This window comes from Cicer arietinum, chromosome 7 (genome assembly GCF_000331145.2).
Source record: "Cicer arietinum cultivar CDC Frontier isolate Library 1 chromosome 7, Cicar.CDCFrontier_v2.0, whole genome shotgun sequence".
NCBI classification, from domain to species: Eukaryota; Viridiplantae; Streptophyta; class Magnoliopsida; order Fabales; family Fabaceae; genus Cicer; species Cicer arietinum.
In genome coordinates, this window is record NC_021166.2 from 40,337,441 (window position 1) to 40,354,380 (window position 16,940).

The 16,940-nt window shown below is 33.1% G+C and overlaps 2 protein-coding genes across 2 annotated transcripts; both read left to right on the forward strand.

Annotated features, from left to right (window-relative positions):
• The first annotated feature begins 734 nt into the window (after nucleotides 1-734).
• Nucleotides 735-3,240, forward strand: LOC101510467 (uncharacterized). Its single transcript, XM_004516192.2, has one exon. The coding sequence runs from the start codon at nucleotides 784-786 to the stop codon at nucleotides 3,238-3,240; it is 2,457 nt and encodes an 818-aa protein (XP_004516249.2). The 5' UTR covers nucleotides 735-783.
• A 2,377-nt stretch (nucleotides 3,241-5,617) lies between these two features.
• LOC101506621 (uncharacterized) lies at nucleotides 5,618-16,415 on the forward strand. Its single transcript, XM_004516183.4, has 8 exons — nucleotides 5,618-8,498; nucleotides 8,585-8,665; nucleotides 11,310-11,462; nucleotides 11,612-11,775; nucleotides 12,071-12,218; nucleotides 12,304-12,426; nucleotides 15,221-15,308; nucleotides 15,971-16,415. Exons 1-8 carry the CDS (start codon nucleotides 5,763-5,765, stop codon nucleotides 16,162-16,164), a joined length of 3,687 nt encoding a protein of 1,228 aa, XP_004516240.1. The 5' UTR covers nucleotides 5,618-5,762; the 3' UTR covers nucleotides 16,165-16,415.
• Nucleotides 16,416-16,940: the final 525 nt, after the last annotated feature.

Here is a 16,940-nt window from a genome sequence, read left to right on the forward strand (position 1 = left end):
GCCGTTCGTCGCTCTCGCCTCTTTGTTCGCCGCAACTCTCCAGATCGCGTTGCTACTTTGTTCAAAAGGTTCAAATTTCTATTTTGTTATTGCTGATTTTTGTTAGGTAGTGCTGATTTTTGTTAGATTTGATTAATGTATGCATGAAATTTAAAGCTTGTATTGTTAGTGTTGAGTTTGAAGCTTTGATTTGGAGTTTGCAATTTTAATTTGAAGTTTCAATTAGACGTTAGTGCTGATTTTTCTTTAGAGTTTTTGTGTTGCACGTTTGATTTTATATCAATATAAAGTGTTTGAGTTTTTTATCGCACATAAAGTGTTTGAGTTTTTTATCGCACATAAAGTGTTTGATTTTATGCCTATATAAAGATATTTGAGTTTTGTTGCATTTTTGTTTGAGTTTTTGTGTTGCACATAAGATGTTTGATTTTATATAAATATAAAGTGTTTGAGATTTTTGTCGCATATAAGGTGTTTGATTTTATGTCTATATAAAGTATTTGAATATTTTTGTTGCATATAAGATGTTTGATTTTTGTTGCATTTTTGTTTGAGTTTTTGTGTTGCAGATAAGGTGTTTGATTTTATATCAATATAAAGTGTTTGAGTTTTTTGTCGCACATAAGGTGTTTGATTTTATGTCTATATAAAGTGTTTGAGTTTTTTTGTTGCATATAAGAATGTTTGATTTTTGTTGCATTTTTGTTTGAGTTTTTTTGTCCATATAAAGTGTTTTAGTTTTTTTGTTGCATATAATTGATTGATTTAGATAAGTTTGTGAGAATGAAGAAGAGTAAAAGAATTGATTCTTTTTTCAAGAGGAAATTTTGTGACGGTGAAAGAGATGAAGAAATTATAACTTCTACATCTGAAACTATCTCTGAGAATCCAAGAATTGAAGAAAATAATATTCGTCTTTCCAAGGTTCCTAGAGTTTTCGAAGATGACTTTGAGAAATGTTTAGAACGTGATCCCGGAAAGCGCCCTCAAATTTGGCAATATCCACCAAATAAATTGGATGCAATACGAAGAGCGTATCTAAAATTTGGTCCTTATCAAATAAATTTAAAAGAATATCCTTTATCTGGCAACGAGGTTCATCCAAGACGGTTTCAATATGCTTGGTTTAACATATTTTCTTCATGGCTAGAATATTCACCTTCTAAAGATGCTGCATATTGTTTACCATGCTATCTATTTAGCAAAAGACCAACTGGACGTCCTGGATCAGATGTCTTCATTGGTACATGTTTTAGAAATTGGAAGAAAGTTAAAAATGGAAAATTTTGCGCTTTTCTCAAACACATAGGGATGGATCCTTGCTCACCACACAACAATGCAATGAAAGCTTGTCTAGACTTGTTGAATCAAGATGGACATATTAGGAATACTTTTCAAGTGCAAAGCTCAGAACAAATTTTGAAGAATCGAATACGTCTCAAGACATCAATTGACACTGTTCGTTGGTTAACACTTCAAGCTTGTGCTTTTAGGGGACATGATGAAACTAGCGGGTCAAGAAATCAAGGCAATTTTCTTCAATTGATAAAACTCTTGGCAACTTACAATGATGAAGTTGCGAAAGTTGTGTTGGAAAATGCTCCATATAATTCTAAATATACTTCACATCAAATTCAAAAAGAGCTTTTGCATATTCTTTCTAGTAGGGTGAGAAAACATATATGTGAAGAAATTGGTGATTCCAAATTTTGCATCGTTGTAGATGAAGCTCGTGATGAATCAAAAAGGGAACAAATGTCTCTTGTGTTAAGATTTGTTGACAAAGTTGGTTTAATACAAGAGCGATTTTTTTTTGTGGCACATGTTAAAGACACTACAGCTTTAACTCTGAAAGAAAAAGTATGTGATATACTTTCTCGACATAATCTTGATGTTTCTAACATGCGTGGTCAAGGGTATGATGGTGCTAGTAATATGAGAGGAGAATGGAACGGTTTACAAGCACTGTTTATGAAAGATTGTCCTTACGCATACTATGTCCATTGTTTTGCTCATCGATTGCAACTTGCTTTGGTTAGTGCATCAAGAGAAATTGTTCCAATTCATAAATTTTTTGAGAAGCTCACTTTTGTTGTTAATGTTGTTTGTTCTTCTACTAAGCGTCATGATGAGTTACAAGCTGCTCAATTAGAGGAAATTGCACATTTGCTAGAAATTGATGAGATTGTAACTGGTAAAGGTATAAATCAAATTGGTACTTTGAAACGAGCTGGGGATACTCGTTGGGGATCACATTTCTCTTCTATTTGTAGCTTGATAAATATGTATGAGGCAACTTGTATTGTTTTAAAAAAAATTACAAATGAAAGAGCAAGTTATTCTACACGTGGGGATGCTGATAGTGCTTATAATTATTTGAAGGCGTTTGATTTTATATTTATCTTGCATTTGATGAAAAAAATTATGGGGATAACTGATATACTTTGTCAAGCCTTACAACAACAATCTCAGGATATAGTTAATGCCATGTGTTTGGTTGGAACAACAAAGTATCTTATTCAAGTATTGAGAGAAGATGGTTGGGATGCATTATTTACTGAAGTGAAGAACTTTTGTGAAAAACATGATATTGAAATTCCTGATCTCAACGATGTTCATTCAACAACAAAATTTGGACGATCTCGTCTTCAACAAGGTCAGGTTACAATAGAGCATTATTTTAGAGTTGAAATATTTTTTACTGCCATTGATCAACAATTACAAGAGTTGAATAACAGATTTAGTGAGCAAGCAATAGATTTGTTAACTCTAAGTTGTGCTTTGACTCCTAAGGATAATTATAAATCTTTTAACATTGAAAAAATTTGCACTCTAGTTGAAAAATATTACCCTGTGGATTTCAACATGCAAGAGAAGATTAATTTGAAATTTCAACTCCAACATTTCTTAATTGATGCTCGTCAAGATTTAAATTTGAAGAATTTATCAACTATCCAAGAATTGTGCTCATGTTTGATTGCAACTGAAAAGACGCAAAATTTCTACTTGATTGATAGACTACTTCGTCTTATCATGACTCTTCCGGTTTCTACTGCCACAACTGAAAGATCTTTTTCAGCAATGAAAATTATTAAATCAAGGTTAAGAAACAAGATGGAAGATGACTTTTTGGCAGATACCATGACGATTTATATTGAAAGAGAAATTGCTGCAAGTATCACTTCTGAGTCTATTATTGATGATTTCAAGTTAATTAAAGAGCGTAGAGCATTACTTTAAAGTATTCTTAAATCATATAGTTAAATTATTTGATATTTCACTTTGTGTTTATTACAATTTAATTTTTTGCTATATAATATTATTTATATATTTAATTTTTATGTCGGCCACCCCAACCTTTTCGGTCAAGATCCGCCACTGCCAATAGTCAAAATCATACAATGCTACTAGTAAAAATAAACACATATACTGATTTTCAAAATCCCAACAAACAAAATTCATGCATATATAAACCATAATAAAATGATAATCAATTATATATGCTAGCAAGTAGGCAACAAGAATTGCAATCCAAACAAATATACTATATTTAACTTAAACTTAATATATGAATATCAAACATGTCATATATTAATATAAATTAATTATGTACCTTTCATCGTAGTCATAAATATGTGATTGTCCAACTTCTTTAAAGAAACCGCCATTGTTCAAAAATAAATTAAAACAAATATCGAATCTAAAGATTGTTGGATCTTTTGTTGGGGGTATGCTTTAAATCTTGAACAAGAATATGATGAAATTGATAATGATGAAGATTGCACAAATAAATTTCATAGCGTGTGTATCACAGTAAGTTTTAAGTTCGATTCGTCCCCATCAATCGATGTATATTGGACGCAAACAGATTAACCGAAGAATCCCCTTCAAAATACTTTGACATCCTTAAAGTCAATTGCACATTCACATCAAATCTATTGATTAATGATAATTTAAATAATAAAGTTCTTTCATTTACTCTTGTGCATTAGAGAAAATACAAAATAATTTAAAAATATTTTTAATATAAATTTGACTCGTGTAACATGAAATTTGTATTCTCCTCTCTATTTCTAAAACATCTCTATTTATAAAAAAATTATAATAATTGGTGAAAGAAAACAATTATTAAAAAAAATTATAACATTTAATAATTTAAGAGATGCATTAATTCAATAACTAACATATATATTAAACACAAATATTACAACTACTTTCATGAGTGATACGTTATTATTTTAATTTTATCATATTAATATATCCATTAAAAAATTTCATTTGAAAATTCCCCTCACATTTTGTATTATAAAAAACTACGCATTGTACATATTAGGCGAGAAATTAATCTAAAAAACACTGTATGTATTTGGCGAGAAAGAAAAAGCGGCGCACAAACAAACACAGCAATTTGTAGAGAGAGAAATTTCCCATTCTTTTAGAGAGAGAAAGTGAAAGTGCCGTCATTTTCCGGGAAAATTGAGCGGAAACAGATTCAGACTTTCCAAAAGATAGCGTGATGGGGGCAAAGTAACAGATTCTAAATGGCTTCTTTCGCTTCTCCCCTCAAATCGTTCTTTCCACTTCAAAAATCGCTTCTTTTTTCTCAACCATTGTGTTACCATCAGGTAGGTACCAAGATTAATTTTCTTGTTCTATTCTGTTATATAATATTCTTGCAGTGTTTTTTTTTTTTTCATTTTCTTTTGTAAGTGTTGTTAGTGTTTTTGCTTCAAATGTTATTCGTCATGTTTATGTTTTATTTTTGTGGTATAAGTAAGAGATAACCCTAAGTTGTTGTTGATAATCTTGTGTTGATCTAGGATCACAAAATAAAACACATTATTTAGGACATTAATATTGAATGCTGATATTTAAAGTTTCCTAAGTTGTAGTACTAGATGTGTGCAATTTATTTCAGAATTTATTTACTGAGAAACATTTCACACGTGAGCTGGCATATTAGAGTGGTGTCTTAACATGATCAGGTCATAATATATATATTTTTATATTCATCCTGAAAAATGAAGATAAAGCATCTTCAGTATAAGACACACGTCTTAACGTGATTTGTGAGAATTGTATTGGGAAATGAGCAAGGAGATGTTATAACTGGTTTTATGCCCACACTTAAGAGATATAATAGGCCTATAATAGGCCTATAGATATGGAAAGGAAGTTAGAGTTTTCTTTGAATGTCGTTTTCTGCGAGTCTCGTATTTCTCTTGCTCAAATTTGTTATTAATTTTTGAAAATTGAAGTTGTTTACGATGCTTTTAAAAACACACTTTTTCTATGCTATTTGCCAAAATATCACGCTAACTTATATGTTACTTCATATTCCGTATGTCTGACACGTGTCGGTGTACTGACACGTACCGACACCTTGATTTCATTCAATTAATTCATTTTCTAAATTTATTACCGGTGTCGACGTGTCAGTGTTGTGTCTAATATTTGTGTCAGTATCCATGCTTCACAGCTTCAGAATGAAGATGCTTAATCCCTTTGTTTCCTTCTGCACTAACCATATATTTGCATATCAATTTGTTGCTCAAGCTTATTGCCTTAATTCCATTTTGTTCACAGGAAATTGTACAGTTAAGCGGCGATTTGTGAATCGAAAAGTTAGTAGTATTTCTTGAGAGTTTCAAAGTGTTCTGATTCTTCCACAATTTTGTATGGTGTCTACGGCATTACTGGAAGTCTAGAACTTGTTTTTACCTCGGTCGGTATTATTCTGTCGTGAAGAGAAAAAATATGGTATGATGGAACAGTCAAGATTCCAAAATCAGCTTCATTGCAATACCACCATGGAACCTAGAAATGAGGAAGTCCAGCCAGGATCTCAGTCAGTAATGCAGGACTATCTGGACAGTATGTATTCTAATAGAAGACCATTTGACCATAGCACATCAGACGTTAAACCAGTACTGAATTATTCAATACAAACTGGCGAGGAGTTCGCTCTTGAATTTATGAGAGACAGGATAAATCTTAAGAAGCCTGTATTTTCAAATGTCAATGATTCCAATTCTACAACTAATTGTATGGAGCTGAAAGGCGTTTTAGGAATCAGTCACGCAGGACCTGAGAATGGGTCGGGCGTTTCTATGCGCTCAACGGTTGAGAAAGGTCCAGCAGAGTTTAACCGACAGAGTACATGGTTACATGTTGGAGACAGAAGCAACTATGGGTCAATTCGATCAACATCAAGAACTTTGTTGAATCAGGACACTGGTCAATTTGGGCGTGGTTATGGTTCTTATGGTGGTTTGGATAGCTCATCGAGGATGATGAAGTGTCTTTGTAGCTTTGGTGGTAGAATATTACCAAGGCCAAGTGATGGAAAACTAAGGTATGTGGGAGGTCAGACACGTATTATTCGTTTGAGAAAAGACATATCTTGGCTGGAGCTTAGGCAAAAAGCATTGCTAATCTATAATCTGGTTCATATACTGAAGTATCAACTTCCTGGCGAAGATCTTGACGCTTTGGTATCTGTATCATCTGACGAGGATTTGCAGAATATGATGGAGGAGTATAATCTTATAGAAGATAGAGAACCTCCCCTAAAGCTTAGGATTTTTTTGTTCTCAATTAACGATTTAGAAGATGCTCAGTTCGCTCTCAGCAGCATAGGCGAAGATTCTGAGGTCCAGTATGTTATTGCTGTTAATGGCATGGATTTGGGATCAAGAAACAACTCAACCCCACTTGGTGTCGATTTTTCAGCAGATGATATTCGTGAATATGATAGGAAAACTATCGAAAGGGAGACAATTAATGTTGCTGTAGAAGCTATTGGTGTCCAGAATGCTCCCTTGGCTAACAACAAATCTGACACTTCATTGGCTCCACAATCTTCGCAGCAAGTATTACCAATGCCTTCAAATGCTTATCAAAGTGATCGGCTGACTTACGGTGACCAAATGACGCAAGCTGGGGAAATTAGTCGCCAATATCCTGTTCACCCTGGACTTCATCCCTCGCATAACCCTGTCGTTGGAGAGACTCCTATTTCTATGTCTCCTCGTCTTCTGAGCAATCATCCAGGGATTCTGAATGAAGACCATCCACCTAGTGGATTACAAATACAAAAATTGGAACCATCTACAGTGGGGGTGAAAACGGTAAGTGATAATTCAGGCAAACAAGGGAGTGACCCTGGTAAAGTTGGATCCTTGGAAACTCCATCCCCATCTCGGTCACAGCCCTTTGATGATCACTTGAAAAATAATTGTCCCGAAGCATCAACTGTAGTTACTCTGCCTAAGGAGCATCTACCTTTGTTCCCCTCCACAAAAAATGTTCAGCACCAGGATTATGAAGAGGCGTCTTCTACATCTAGCAGTTCATTTGTCCCTGCTTATGTTGATTCCCACCCCAATGCAATTGATTTGAGTTGTCTTCATCCTCCTCCACTTCCTAAACGAGTTTACTATTCAGAAAGAACTCCGAGGGAGCAAGTAGAGGTCCTGAATCGGTCCTCAAAGTCAGATGATGCACACAGCTCTCAGGTTCTTGTGGCAGATTTGCTCTCTGATATCAAACCGGAGGATCCAGTAACAGAATCTGGTGACAACTTGCATGATGGTAGTCTGTTAGGTCCAGTTGAGAAGCCAAGTATTTCAGCAAAGCCTTTTCCTGTAGATGACCATACCAATGACAATGGATTTGCCAAACATCAAATGAATAAACCGCTGCTTGATACAAACAGCCCGATAAAGTCAAGCCTATCAGAGCACATGGATCCTGAGTTGAAGCAAGTCTTGCTGAGTAACGAAGGAAACAAAGATTTGGAAACTAAAGATAACCATATCAAGCCCTTGTTTGATGAAACCGAAACCAAATATGGTAAATCAGATCTTCCTGCTATTCATCATGTTTCCTCTGTTGAACGCCTTGATAATTTAGCATCCAATCTTCCAGATATTGATTGGGGTGAAGCCTATGGGAAGGAATCTAATGATAACAATGTGGTGCAAGAACTACCTGTTTCTTTAGCTGCAAACATAAACAAAGGTGTTTCTCAAGATTTCCCCCCAAATGTTTCCAAACCAGTACAAGGTGACATTCTAATTGATATCGATGATCGATTTCCCCGTGAATTGCTTTCTGATATGTATTCTAAAGCAATACTTGACGAAGATCCCTCCAGTTTGAATCCACTATCTGCAGATGGAATGGGCTTAAGTGTAAATATGGAAAATCATCAACCTAAAAGTTGGTCATATTTTGGAAAGCTGGCACAACAAGGGCTTTCTGATAATGTCTCTCTTATTGATCAAGATCATCTTGGTTTTTCACATGTGATAGGAGAACCAGGGGATAATAGATCTCATCATGTTACACCTCAAACAACTGATAGAGTTCCTCTAGATCGTGAGGATTCCCATGTTCTGAAATCCAATTATGACCATTCCCCACTTACTGACACCGAAAGTATGCAATTTGATGTTATGATGGAAAACCTAAGAGCACAAGAGTCTGAGTTCGAGGTACGGTTTTAATTGTTTTTGGTTCCAGTATCTGTCTAGAATCAATATATGCCTTTCCATTAACAATAGTTCTTATTCTTTAACAGGATAGCAAGTTTGAAACCAAAAATTATAATCTATCTCCACTTGATCCTTCTTTAGGAGATTTTGATTTCAGTACTGTGCAGGTAAAATCTCATTCTTTCCCTTGAACATTCTTATCTGCTTTGGTTTTCTTCTATGTAGAAATTTCTGATGTACTTTGGTAATGCTGTAAGTATGCTCTTAATGGAGTTCAGGATTAGGAGTACTGTATTGAGAAATATACAATTTTATACACCTTTGAAGGGAACATTTTTTTTATGTTTTCAGCTAAATGAACTCCCCTCATGAAAAAAATTTCACCTGCTGCTAAACCAGTGCCTGTTTATCTGATTTTTGTAAGTGGAACTTTGTCATATGTATTAATATATACAATAACAAGATATGTTGTCTAGGTAAGGTACGGGTATCTGATAGGATATGATTTACAAATATAACAATTTTATAGAAAAAATAGGACATGGGTATGGTGCAATATATTGTCACCATCCCCATGTTTTACGTTTGCTGTTCCACACCATCTGTTGTGGTTTTGGCAAGGTAATCAAAACTGGGCCGGATATTGAATCGGTGTACTCACCGATTCAAGGTTCAACCGGGGTTGAATCAGTAGTGAATAAATATATAAATTTTATTTTTAATATAATATATAAGCAATAATAAATAAAGAATTACATAATATTTATATTTTTACTTCATTAAAAATTAAATTCTACATAAAATATATCAGAAGTGTTCATTTGCACAAACATAAACAGCATTGTGCTTTATCAGTTTAAATATTTAAAGCATATGTATTTTTTTTAAAGTAAAATGTTTGCATTAATAATAATGGCCAATATCTAGCAAATTTATGCTAGAGAATTGGAGAAAATATGAAGTGTTAACAATCATACAGGCTAGCAGTATACATCTGTAAACACATACAGTTCATCACTACTCCCAGTTTTTTGCCCAAATTTTCAGCACATATTTTTGCATTGCCACCACCCACATGCAATTCTATATTAAACTTTATATTGACAAGAAAATTCAAAGTAATGAGGGAACAAGCAAATATGGTTTCCTACTAAGTACAAGATATAGCATAGAAACTTAGCAACCCTTGGAATGAAACAGAAGAGGAAATCATGCTTGCATTTATGCTTTATTAGTTTTAATAGCCCCCCATCGATGAATATGTGGGAAGCAGTGAGGGGATTTAGTTATAAATAGAAGTGTGTTTGCCTTTCTAAAAAATAACAGAAGAGGAATATTATGAACCTTGCGCCTATTCTTTTTTCTTGAATTCCCAAGTTTTTTTTAAAATGAGGCTAAAAACGAGGTCATTTTGGTACTTTTAATAAAAAGGAAAAATACGGTTGGAATTGGGAAACCAGTTGAATCGCCGGTTTTTCCAGTTTGATCCACGGTTTAGAGGCTGATCGGACTAGATGCAGGTCTGATTCCTGGTTCAACTAGTCGGACCGGCCGGTCCAGTCTGGTTTTGATTTACCTTGGGTTTTTGGTTTCAAATCTGTTAATCCCTGGCCACATCTTTGTTGATCACATCCAATCCAATAAGTTGCTGAAATATGGTGGCAATACAGAGAGTGGCAGATATATTTTTCATGTATACATATCCCATATAATTTGCATTAGAACTAACAAGATTACACTTGGTGGGCCTGGTTCTTAGTCACTTCTATGATTATTGAGGTTCATGATTTCAGTTGAATTCTTCAGAAGTGTGTTGATAGTAAGTTGTTTGGATCCATACAAGTACATTCTAGATATGAACATGACACACATCCTTTCATTCTAGGTAGTTAATCCCAGATAGTGGTGCGTCGCGGCCAACCTCAAAAGTGGGATAGCGGGATAACGCTTTCCGGGATAGGTGGGATAATTGCTATTTTTTTAACAAATTACATGAATAATATTATATAAATCTATATTTCATGCAAAATTAACAAATAACTCAAACTCTGAAACATTCATAATTAGTAATAAGAATTTACAAGTCTTACTCTTAGTCAAACATACATTGAAATGCCAACAAAAGTCAAGGAAATAAAGATGATGCATATTGAAGTCTTTAACACAGTAATAAAATCACTAAATATTAAAACTCAAATGCATGTTCTAGAATAGGAATCAAAGATAAGCATCATCTTCATTAGCATATTCTACGTCTTCTTTTTAGGTGAAAGTAGAAACAATAAAACAAAGAAGGAAAAAATAATAGCCGGATCTCGCTGAGAAACGTTGGGATTAACTACGCCGAGATAGCGGGATTTCGCCCAAATCTCGTCGGGATCTTGTTTCACGCTGTCGCGGACACGCCGTCGCGGTTAGACGTTGTACCGCACCGGGACAACGGGATCTCGCCGGGAAACGCTGGGATTAACTACAATCATTTAAAGCATATAATTTCTGTAGAGGTTGTCACAACAGTAATTAGAATCGTTACTTTTCTACTCTCCAATGAGTGTCCTTTCTGAAATTGCTATTTGGTTTTAGACTCCTCAGAATCATGGATGGTTTCTATGATATGATGTTTTAGACTTTTGTCCTCTCATTTGATGTTGCTACATGTGGCTTTTATGGTTATTTGGTTACAGTATGATTGATCTGTTTTATATATTTTTTATGAACTTCCACAGACTCAACTTATGTATAATATCATGCTTGAATGGTTACCGAAAAAAATTTCATTTGTTTATTATATTGTTTTGGTGCAACTGGTAGGTTATTAAGAATGAAGATCTTGAAGAGTTGAGGGAACTAGGTTCTGGTACATTTGGGACTGTGTATCATGGAAAATGGAGAGGAACAGATGTTGCTATCAAAAGAATAAAGAAGAGCTGCTTCACTGGTCGATCATCTGAGCAAGAGAGACTGGTAACTTGTCATTCAATGTCTGTTTGATTGCATGTACTATTTTCTTTTTCTTTAAAATTAAAGAGAGAATGCTTCTTATTGTTATGACGTTATATAATGATAAGCATATATTTTGAGGCAAGTAAAATTATGTTTGCATCTTTTCTCAGACTGCAGAGTTCTGGCGAGAAGCTGACATTCTTTCAAAGCTTCATCATCCAAATGTAGTTGCATTTTACGGTGTGGTACAGGATGGACCGGGAGGTACAATGGCTACTGTTACAGAATTCATGGTGGATGGTTCTCTTAGGCATGTGTTACTTCGCAAGGATAGGTAATACGCTTAAAAAGAGCTTTGGCATTTCTATTACCTATTTACCGTGCAGCACTTTTATTAGATCAATGTTTACTACTGCATCAAATTTGATGAAAATTAGTTTTTATGATAACTTATTTCTTGGATGGGTGGGAGGCACAAATTTGTTAGGATAGCTTTCATGATTTGGTAGATACTTGTGATAAGCATTACTTAGCTAAAGCTTATTGTGTCGGCAAGAATGTCACAGTAATGGATATCATGTCCTGTTTTCGGATGAGTCTGGTTAAGGAATCTGAACATGGTTTTTTAGGTATCTTGATCGTCGCAAAAGGCTGATAATTGCAATGGACGCAGCTTTTGGAATGGAATATTTACACTCAAAAAACATTGTGCATTTTGACTTAAAATGCGACAATTTGCTTGTGAACCTGAAAGATCCTTTAAGGCCAATATGCAAGGTATTAATACTGGTGTAATCTTCTACGAACTTTGATATATCACGGTTTTTTCATGTTAAAAACAATCAGAAATTTTCTTTCCCAGGTTGGTGATTTTGGCTTGTCAAAAATTAAACGAAATACCTTGGTCACTGGTGGTGTGCGAGGGACTCTACCTTGGATGGCGCCAGAGCTGCTGAATGGAAGCAGCAACAAGGTCTCAGAAAAGGTAATATTTTAAGCCATCTCTAATCAAACGAATTTCTCCAATCCACTAAGGAAATTTTAACTACGGAAATTTAAAATTTTCTCAATTCTACCTATTATGATTTTCTCTGATTTGCTGTGACGTTACTAAAAATTGAAATATTAACAAAGGAAATGAGTTGTATTGATGTCCCTTCTTGATGTTGGACTTTCCTTCAATTCATATGGCAACAAAACTTTCTATTACTCATAACTTTTGGAAATATAATTACGTTCATTTACTCAGAACTGTTGGAAATATAATTATGTTCGATTGACCATTTTTAATCTTACGCATCTAAATTTTCCTATCTATCCATCTATTATAATATATTAAAAAATTCCCAAATTCTATTAGCGACAACTCAATATTATTATGCCATATACTCCAATATTTGTTAACTCACAAAAATTCTGATGTGACACCTTTTAAAGCATACTAAATTTCCATCTTCTACTTCCATTTTATTTTGTTTTACCAATATGTAATGCAAATCTTTTCACTTGCTCATCCAAGTACAATTATTCTATACGTTTTGCAATTTTAGTTCCAACTTATCACTCAATGACCCATCCACATTAGTATTAACTCATACAAAAAAGAATAAACTATTCAATATCTGTAAAGCATCACAATGCAAGTTCGACTACATACACACATTAAGATCCAACCACTATTTTTCAACCACCTTTTGCATTTGATTCAAGCTATGTTATGTTGTCAGTCTTAGATAGCGGCACAGAATGCAAAACCTTAAAAATTAGATAGCGAGATCACGAATAATGGGATGACTGCTATTGCGAAGGCCAAATAATAGTATATAAACTAAACATAAAATACGAACAGTATATAAACTAAACATAAAATACAAACAATATACATACTTAGCAAAATACACAAAATTAAAGGGGTAATCATACTTAATAACCAAAATCCAACATCAAAATCAAGTTCTAATAGTAATTGTAATCAACAAAATAGAGAACAGAGTACAAAGGAGAGTCAAAAAAAGAACGAAAACAATAGAGCAAGAACATAACAATGTTGAACAGAGCAAGAATGAAACAAAATGATGTTGAACGGAGTAAGAAAAGAACGAAAATGATAGAGCAAGAACAATGGCGACAGAGCAAGAACGAAACAGAGGAAGAACAAAAATGGTTTCTTTTTCACAATGCTGAACCAATCCCTTTGTGGGTTTATAATAATAAAAAATTAAGGCTTAAGTGAGTGCCAAACGACCTAGATACCCTTAATGAAGAATAAAAAAAAAACTTGTGTTTTTGAAAAAGTTATAGAGCGGGTCCAATAGCGGGTTGCGATGATAATGGGATTCGTTGTTTTTTACTATGATGTTGAAAATCGTATATAACTACCATTGCATAGAAAGTGATTGTTTTTACTATGATGCTGAATGTGTCTCATAGCATTTTTTTTTTTATAATTTAAAAAACTCAAATCAAGTCATAATCGAAAGAACATAAAAATGAATAACGTTAAATATTTGGAAATGAATAACTTCTAACCATTTTACTAACTTTTAACCATTTCACTATTCACCTTCTAAACGATATAAACATCCACAAACTCTTCTTGCTTATAATTTTTTGAAACCTTCTCTTGAAGTTTCTTGACCATGCCAAATAATTATTTGAAAATTTCCATTTCACAATCTAATTATTTAGATGAAACAATAGTTAAAGTAATTGAAACTATTCTCCATCCAACATACCATAACTATAAAATTTGGTTACATTATGTATTGAATTTTCATTTGGCTTGACGGTTTTGTGTAATTAATATTTTTATTATATAAAAAACATTATTATTATTTAAGGTTTTTGAACCTTAAGAAATTTTTATTTTGCTTTGTAGTGTCTCTTCCATAATCCATATATATCACATATATTTGCACACATGGAGAATTGTTTCAATGTTTTGAATACTATTATGAACATTGTTATTAACAAAGTACCACTCATGAATGAATGTTATAATACACCGTAAGACACACAATATCGTTTAGTACATGTTTAGATTGACAGTGAGATTGACCAAATTACGATGAGTATATAAAATTAAAAATATCAAAAAGTACATAAATTTATAAAAATTAATGTTTCAAAACTAATATAAATCGTATAAAATGAAGAACATATTATAGTTAAATGTACAACTTTAACAATAAAGAAATGTATAACTATTTAACAAATATATCATTGAAAGGAACACTTCAATGAAAACAACAACTTGAACTAACCAATTTCACATTAAAAAAAATTAAAGACAAAAATTGCATTTCTAAACTTTCAAAATCTTATGAATAGTTTCATATTTCAGTATACTTTACATGGATTGTATTAGTCAACAAAGTTTTATCTTTTCCTTTGTACTACATCAAACCTAGTCTGTATATAGCTATTCAAAAATATATTTACCTTTTGACACATAAATGTTTGAGTATATTCTACTCTAAAACAAAAATTATATTACTTTTAAATTACATATTATTATTATTATTATTATTATTTTATACTCACTAATATATTAAATTTTACTGCGCAACGCGCGGATTAACATCTAGTTTCATTTATTTACGGACGAAAATCTTATGTTCATATCCTATATTTGGACTTTATCACTAAAAAGTAACAGGCAAAGAAAGTCTTCAAAACTGTTTTAGTTTTCACCCTTTTGTTTTCCATGTCTGTTTTACCTTCTTGTGGGGTTGCAGCTGCCAGGTATTGATTGCTGAATTTGCATTTTGATCTTGTAGGTTGATGTGTTCTCCTTTGGCATAGTTTTATGGGAAATTTTAACTGGTGAGGAGCCATATGCCAATATGCACTATGGTGCAATTATAGGTAATCTTTTTTTCTCTTGCTTGTCTTTTATTTTTTCCTGTTGAAGAGCTATATGAACTATATAGTCTTTTGCATCATCTTCAAATGGGTTTCTACTTTATATTGAAGCAATAACATGCTGTTTGGTAGATTAAAGACTTTCTGTGTTCATTTTTCTTTTCATTATCGTTGCTCTCAAAAATAGATGTAGGGAAAATAGAGAAACAAAAAATAGAGTCTTCATGAGGAGAATAAAGAACATAAACACATAGATTAGGGTCTGATACTTGACTGGGATGAGCACTTATCGCTAGAGGAATTATTTAATTTTTTTAAGCAAATGTTAGGTTAATTTGTTAGGGGAGGGGGAAATGTTCGTAGCAAGTGTCAGAATTTTGGACTTCCTTCATAATATTGCTTCGTTTTCCCAATCCAAACACTGGGCTAATCTTTTGGTCACGGAGTTCTTTAGGTTTATCAGAGGATTCTCCTATAAAGAGCAGCATTCTAAATATTTCTCCTATACCACCAAGTCAATATAAGAAACCAATTAGATAGTCTATTTTATTTTGCATTCAAAAGAGCTGATCGATCATAAAATGTTACTGTGGAAGTTAGTATGAGTTATTATCGTATAATTTTACAGGTCATCAATATTTGTCTCTATGTGCCTCTATGTGCAGGTGGGATTGTAAATAACACATTGCGGCCAACCATTCCTAGTCACTGTGATCTCGAATGGAGAACACTGATGGAGCAATGTTGGGCGCCGAATCCTGTAGTCAGGCCTTCCTTCACCGAAATTGCAAGTCGCTTGCGCATAATGTCTGCAGCAGCTAGTCAAACTAAGCCACAGGGAAACAAGACATCTAAATGAGTCAGATAGCATTTTTGTTGCTATTCATAGTGTCTAATTCAATTTATTTAACGGTACTCCAAGGAAGTAAGTTGCACCAGGGTTGGTGCTAGTCTTTAGGTTTAAATTTTTGGTTTTTTAACAAATATATATACATATAATAATCTAATACTATGCTAGTCAAAGTACTTGTTGTACACCAATGCTTCAATACAAGTGCAAAATTGTCATATTCATTCTTATAAACATTTGTGAAACTTTTTGGGAGCGCATATAGAGCTATTTTTATCTAATTTCGTAAATTATCCTAGATAGCTTATAAAAACAAATTATGACTTATATAGAAATAGTTTAATTTTATTTTACCTTGTGATTAAATAACTTATACATTAGTGTTTATCTAAACAAGATCCTATTTTTTTTTGATTTGGAGGGATAAATTTTATCAAGTTCGAATTAACAAAAATATCTTGATTTGGCAGAAAAGCACGTTGAAAAGAAAAAACCACAACATTGTGAAAAAAAGAGAAGATTCACCAAAAGTTAATTCCTGATAACGTAGTTAATGGAATTGAATTAAATAAAAGCCATACTTTTGTTAAAGAGAGAGATAATTATTCCTTCAAAATTTTGTATCATATCAATGTAAGATTTATGGGTCACATATGTAATTAATTAATAAAGTGTGTTAGGGTTATTATATAATTAGCCAATAAACTGGAGGTCAAATAATATATAATAGTTTATGGCTAAAGAGCATAATAGTTATGAAAATTAATAGTGTAGATACCAGACAG